Source organism: Arabidopsis lyrata (assembly GCF_000004255.2).
Source record: "Arabidopsis lyrata subsp. lyrata unplaced genomic scaffold ARALYscaffold_1, whole genome shotgun sequence".
NCBI classification, from domain to species: domain Eukaryota; kingdom Viridiplantae; phylum Streptophyta; class Magnoliopsida; order Brassicales; family Brassicaceae; genus Arabidopsis; species Arabidopsis lyrata.
The window spans coordinates 16,940,664-16,947,789 of NW_003302555.1; the positions used below are offsets into that span (position 1 = coordinate 16,940,664).

At 32.1% G+C, this 7,126-nt stretch overlaps 1 protein-coding gene across 1 annotated transcript; it reads left to right on the forward strand.

Annotated features, from left to right (window-relative positions):
• The first annotated feature begins 341 nt into the window (after positions 1 to 341).
• On the forward strand, positions 342 to 2,092 carry LOC9329919 (E3 ubiquitin protein ligase DRIP1). Its single transcript, XM_002891116.2, has 3 exons — positions 342 to 881; positions 1,356 to 1,455; positions 1,794 to 2,092. Exons 1-3 carry the CDS (start codon positions 791 to 793, stop codon positions 1,978 to 1,980), a joined length of 378 nt encoding a protein of 125 aa, XP_002891162.1. The 5' UTR covers positions 342 to 790; the 3' UTR covers positions 1,981 to 2,092.
• The last annotated feature ends 5,034 nt before the right edge of the window (positions 2,093 to 7,126 follow it).

Genomic DNA, 7,126 nt, shown 5'->3' on the forward strand with positions numbered 1-7,126 from the left:
CGAAGAGGACAAAGGTATGTTCCTTTTTATCTTGTAGATTTGTAAGAACTTATATTTCTCTCTTTTCTTTTCAATTTTACAATAGATTTGTAGTTTCTTACAATTGATTTGTTTAGCTTTGTAACAAATCTTTACAATAGTTCAAACAAACAAAAGTTTTTGTAGAAGACAAAGCTATTATATATGATCCTTTTTATCTTGTAGATCTGTACGAACTTATATTTCTCTCTCTATTGTAGTTGTAAAAACTACAGATCTAGTAGTTTTATCTACGAAGAACACCAGTTTGACACATAATTATCTCTTTTGTTCTCCATGCAATTGTTCATATATCTTATAGATAAGCTAAGTAATTCTCAAACAAATAGGCATAGCAAACTAAATACTAACATATTCTACTACAATTATTAAACAAATAGATCCAACAAACACATAATAATCATATAAGCATTTAGATCTTCTTATAAAACAACTATGAAAACTGAAAACAAATAACTTCAGATTATGAATAGAAGCAAGCAAAATTTTTCTTTTAAAAAAGCGCGGGCAACGGTCGTTAACGGTTTATGTTTTAATTTAAACCTAGAAAATTATCTCACCCTTTAGATATTAAATATCAAATAATCATGTTATATATTTATATTAGATGTTGAGATTTTCTAATAAAGTTTTTTCATAAAGAATCTATCATATTGAAATATAATATCCGGTTTTTATTCCAAAAAAGGTTTATTTCGTTTGGTTTTTGTTGTTGTTGGTAGGATCTGAGAAGAGACAGTAAGAAACAAAGATGGAGGATGAGATGAGGAAGCTGTACAGTTGTGCGATCTGTTACAATTTGTTGGACCAAGCCACAGCCCTAAAGAGATGCAACCACATATGTAAGCCCTCAATTCCCTCTAATTAAATTATTTTATATGGATTTGAATGTATTATGACCATTAACTATATATCGTATATGCCTTAACAGTAAAAAAATAATCTAATTTTTTAATAATATAATTGAGAATTAGTCGATGTCTGTCCAAAATTCATCTCATTACCTATCTCATTGGTTGTTTCCGACCTTAAATTCTTCTAATACTAGAATCAATTGGTGTGAGCCTTCATTTATGCTTTATATCCTTTGTATATTTATAATCTTTAGATCTTTTATATGCATATAAATATGTATGAATTATTTAGTTATCTTTAAACTCGTTCTTCTCTTTAGATATACTGTTCACTACATATATGTTTTCCGCTTTAATCATTTGATTCATATATGTTTCATTTGTTTTGATTGAATATCTATATTTTTAAAATTTTATTTCAATACCTTAACCTAATTTTTTTTATTAAATCTTTGTAAACAGTTTGCTTGAGATGCATTTATGGCAAGATAACACAACATGACTGGAAATGTTGTCCAGTCTGCTATGTTGATTTTGGTCCGGATCCTCTCAGGATACTACGGTACTCACTATTACCTCTTTTATCTGAAACATTTTTCATTTTGTTTTATCTTACTAGTTCTTGGATTTTTATTGTTCAGTGAAATATATGCTACATTGTATTTATATTTCTCCCTCATTTCAACTATATTTTGTTTAACTAAAAATATATATAAATTTAATTGTTTTAAAATTATAAACAAATATACACTATTTAAGTTTAGGATTTAGTTTTAGAAATTAAAATTTTAGATTTAAATATACAATTGTGTTACTTTTGGTATGTTTTATTAATAGTTCATATATTATTTGAGAACACAATTATTCTTCGAATAACTTTTTTTTTATTTGTATGACAAGCCATGACGACCCCCTTTTACTATCAGTGGAAAGAAACAACTTATTTCCGGAACGATATGATGAGGAGACGAGATCAGAACAAGGAGAGTCGGAGACGGAATCTGAGAGTTCTGACGATGAGGAGACAGAATCCGATAATTTGGAAGATATGGAGACGGAATCTGGAAATGATGAGCCAGAACCTTGAATTTATCTTTCAACATTCTATTTTCTATTCTAAAATATTCGCAAATGTTATGTTTTAAACAATCTCTTTGGGATTGATTTGCTTTTCAATAATTTTTAATAATGGAAACTGAAAGATTAGATGCACTTTATCATTTATTTAAAGAGGATCGTTTTAAAATTTTAATAAATTTAAGCAACTATTCATTTTCTTTATAACAATTCAAGATTCAAACATGTTTGCTTACAAAGGTTTATGAATCTTTTTTATTTGAAGGTATGGCAATAAATTTGAAAAACGTTCCAACTTCTTTATTTAATTTCGTTTTTCACTGTGAGAGAACAGATTTATCAATGTATTATGAATAAGTATATATATTATATTATATATATATATATATTTATTATGCAATATGACTTGTATATCGATCCGAGGTACTAGGTTTATGTGGCCGAGTAATTAGATATATGTGGTTGAGATCCTAAGCTTAGGTGGATTGGCAATATGGTTTATATGAATGAGAAATTAGACTTATGTGAACAAGCGACAAAGTTTATTACATGAACGAGTGATTAGGCTTACGAGGATGAGGAATATAAAGTTGATTGAAAAATGATTGTTTTTGTAACATTGTTTTTTTTCTCTTTAACTCTACTGTAGATTAAAATTCTTTCTAACCTTATTTTATATCGCATTCTAAAATAGAGAAAATAATATTATTCTATTTTTGGAGTAACTATATATATATTATTAAAAAAAAATAGAGTGATATATTGAAGAGAAACTTTACTCTATTTTAAAATAAAAAAGCCGAATACAATGGAGATGGTCTTAGTTAATATGTTAACATTGTTTGTTGCGGAAACAAACTGTGTTTGTACTTTGTACATAGATTCATTTTTTATTGGATGATGGTCAATCACTCACCTCGCCTAATTTCTTTTTGTTACCCTAATTTTTTTGGTTTTGATTAGTATTGAGTTTTAATTAGTGATATATAAGGAAATAACATACTAGTACTTTTAAATGTTACTAGGTGAATACATAAAAATTGTTACGTAGATTATTTTTGTTGCTACGAGAAGAGTAGCATTTGGTTGAGCAAAAAAGACCATATTAAATTCATGAACAGTTCTTCTAAATCGAAAGTTCTTTTCATTCCTATAAAAGAAACACAAACAAAGTAAAGAAGTTACACGTACATTTGATGCTATACGTACAAAAGAAAATGATAATTTGGACAAACATTAAAACTGCTATAAGAAGTGAGAGTTTTTCTTTAATTACTTGTCAAGGCAATATCCCTTGCAGCTGAAATCTTCCACAAGTGATGAACGCCTGACAAATATATATAGCTAATGAGTAAAACACTCTTAGCTTCTCCCAGCCAACTAGAAAATTGGTAAACCTAATTAATGCTTTCCAAGACAAACCACACCCATACAACTCCTAACTTAGATTTTTTCCTATAGTTTTCGACTCCCATCTTGATGCAAATAACAACACTCAGGTGCCTAGCTAAAGAATGTGAATCCATCCACCGTTGTTAAAGCTACGAGATGGTTTCGCTCAATGGACGTAGGGAAAGAGGTGTATAACACAACTGCATCTTTGGCTATGTCGTAAGTTTATAATTTGAGCATTGGGCACATATTGGCTCAGGTCATCAGATGCACCGTCATCTTCTTTGGTAGGTCACATGGTTAAAAGATCCAAAACGCATAGGAGCCAGTAAAAACGCATATCGCCAGTAAGTACTCGATTTAAACATGGATCTTGTATTGCTGTCTATGTGGCTGCGTTGCTAAGTTATCTTCCCTCTGCAGCAAGTTAATGTTTTTTGGAAGTGGACAGCCGAGAAGAGAGGAAGATGTGAAGCTCCATTGAAACCATGGATTTGAATGTGAAACCCTAACGTCAAAATATAGTGAAACAGAGGATTTAAACCAAAATTACTACAAATAGTAATGGAAATCTCAACTTAACATATATGTTGTGTTGTTTACTGACTGCTTTGACAGAAACTTACACCGTTAAAGTTGCGAAACAAGGCTACCGCCCACATATCTGATGTGCGTATAGTACGATTAATGAAGTCGCTAGCTAACGTCACAGTTACACCATATCAACCAAACCTTACATTCATACGAAATGTTCTTGTTCACCCGAATTGTAGGTTTGGTATGAAACGAAGTGGATCAGATTCTTTGAAGGATGAGGATAATCACAAAAGGCAAAACAGACGAAGATGGAGATAGATAGGTATTTCGTTTCTTTATGGCCTATAATTATTAAGAACATATGAAACGTTTAAAAGAAGGGTATTACGAAGATCTACCCATAGAAGAATGAGAAATTAGTTCTCTTTCCTCTCCAACTTTATTATATACTGTACAACAACTTTAGACTTTTTTACCCCTATCTTCAATATACATCTTTCTCTCTCTTGTTTGTGTTCTCTGCGGGAAGGAGAAGTCAATAAAAAAGATCAAGAAGAAGAAATGGTGGTGGAAGAAGAAGATCCAGATTATAAATGTTGGATGGAGATTCATAACTTGAGATTATTTTGATACACTTCCTATCAAAAACGTGGTTGGATAAGATGGGTACCGAAATTGATTAAGTATGCGAGATTGATGATAGTTGGGTCAAGCTAATTAATTTTTTGGAGTGTGAAAAGTTTGATTTTAATCCTACTCTACTTGTTCTCTTTGTAAAAGATATTGGTCGATTTGATTTCGTGGCGGAGAGACGGTTGATAGTGAATCAATGGTGGTTCCGATTTTGATTCAATGAAGGTCAAGGCCAGGACGCGGTGGTGGATTCGAATCTCGGTGGTGGTTTACAATTTTTTGGCGGAATTGTAAACCTATGAGACAGCGACGGAGGACGTGTGGACGTGTGGTGGTTCAAGTTTATGACAGTGGTGGTCTTCACGAACATGTGATGCTTTTCATCTTCTTCTTGGTATACTCTTTCTTAGAAAAGCTGGGAATGAGATTATTGTGGTGCCATAAATATGATAACTGATTTAACAGGATAACTATGCATTTAACATATAAATTTATTACGATATTATACTAGTTAACATGTTAATCAAATAGTTATCCACAAAACATTATACTATTTGTAACTTGTTATTTTTTGTATATGACATAACAAATGAGTTACCACGATAAATATGAGTTTATCACATAAATTATAAACTTATCGCGATACAATATGATTTAGCATGATATATTTAGAAACTTATTAAGATATGTATATATTTTATAATCATGTTAATCGAATATATAGTAAGTTAACTCATAAGATGTTCTTACCCATGTATTTGATAAACAAATAATAGATATCAAGCTAACAAAATAATTAACTATCTAAAACTGCAACTGATTTGTCACCGGAAATTTGACCGAAGCTAGTATCAGTTTATCTTTCGATAACTATTTTATTACATCGCTAAACAATTTGTTACATACGGAAGGGCAATTTCGTCCAACTTATACAAATTGATGAGAGAGAACTAATTATATAAAATACATGTATGTATTCTTAATTTTTTAATCATCTATGGATTTAAATTTATATAACCCTTAAAAGAACATATGAAACGTTTTGTTTAACAGTGGAAGAGATGGGGACGCTTCGGTGGCTTTTTCGAAGTGAATCCGAAACGATTGTAAGAGTATCGCAAAATTGGAGATCATAGGTGGCGGTTTTTAATTGGCTAAATGACTTTATCACCAGAAAGTTAAAAAATATTGTGTACACATGTCAATCATTTGTGTGCTGACGTGGCAAACTAATGGAGAGAAATGACCTCTTTTCTTATATATGATTGTGAAGCACAACTGTAAAAGGAGGAACGAATCAACTGTTAAGGTTTTGGTTTTCGTTTGTGACATTTTAAAGCAACATACCATTACAAAACAAGGATCACTGTAAAAGAAACATTTTATTAAAATTATTAAGTTTAATTAATCCTAATCTAACTATGCATGAGTGGATTAGATGCCTCTCGAGAATTTATAGATCCAAAAAGTCAACCAAACCCCCTTTTTTCATCTTTGAATAAAATGCAAAATTTATTCGAAAAATCTTTTTTACATCAAGTGCAGCGAAAACATTAAAGTTTTGACAAATCAGATGCTAAATGGGTAAAAAGAAACAACAGATCTTTCTTATCTTGTTGCAAACCAAACTGCCATACATTCTTTATATCTTCCATCTCCTTGCTCTCTTATGGAATATTTCCTGTTTCGAACATCCTTGTCTAGCTTTTTTAGTAAGTGGATTGATTGAAATGGATTTTCGCCATGTCTTCTACTGTTTTTTTCTTTCCATATGGAGTAAACGGTAATATGGAAGGTATATCTTAACAGAAACAAACGATCCTTTTCCAATGTCTTGTCCGTGAGGGGCTTGAGAATAGTAATCCAATATGTAGAGTACTATCGAGTAAGAAGTTTTGAGGTGAGGCTTGACCAAAATTCCCTGAGTAGTGACAAGTTGATATCTCTGTATTTAACCGCTTTTAAGCATATTTTTCTCGTGTATTTAGCTAAGTTTCCTCTATATTTCATTGCATTCATAGTCTTTCTCTTACTCTTTTCATCAGTTAGTAAGATTTGCATTGCATGGCATAGCATATTGCATATTGGACGTGTTTCAGGTATTTGGAGCTTATTTGGGACTTAATGGATGCAAAGAAGAGAATTGATGATTCAGAACTAGTCTGAAGTCCCTCAAAGCTCGACTCAGATGGAAGTCTTTCATTGCGATTTAGCTTCAGAGCTCTTCATACAAGTTATAGGAAATTGAGTTACCTTTCCAACGGAGGTGATTTCAAGCGAATCAGAGCTTTGATGCAAGAATTATGGTCGTTTTAATGGAGACATATCACCCTGTGCAGAAGACTGGTTGGACTCGACGGGAGGTCGAGCAGGTGCTCAGAAACAACCAAGACATGGGCTCAACGTTTGGACTCGACCCCAGGTCGAGTAGGTGCTCAAAAGGAACCAACTTTGAAGAATCACTCCCCCTCGACGTCTAGACTCGACGTCACGTCGAGTAGGACACCAGAAAGGAGCAACCTTGGATTTTCACACGGCCTCGACGTTATGGGCTCGACTTCGCGTCGAGGGGGTCCTCCGCCGACTTCTTATTT

Excerpts from the sequence above, each read along its gene's own strand:
- LOC9329919 (XM_002891116.2), top strand. The coding sequence starts at position 791 with ATGGAGGATGAGATGAGGAAGCTGTACAGTTGTGCGATCTGTTACAAT. Across the intron at positions 882-1,355 it reads AAAGAGATGCAACCACATAT|TTTGCTTGAGATGCATTTAT; the intron begins GTAAGCCCTCAA and ends CTTTGTAAACAG. Across the intron at positions 1,456-1,793 it reads GATCCTCTCAGGATACTACG|CCATGACGACCCCCTTTTAC; the intron begins GTACTCACTATT and ends TTGTATGACAAG.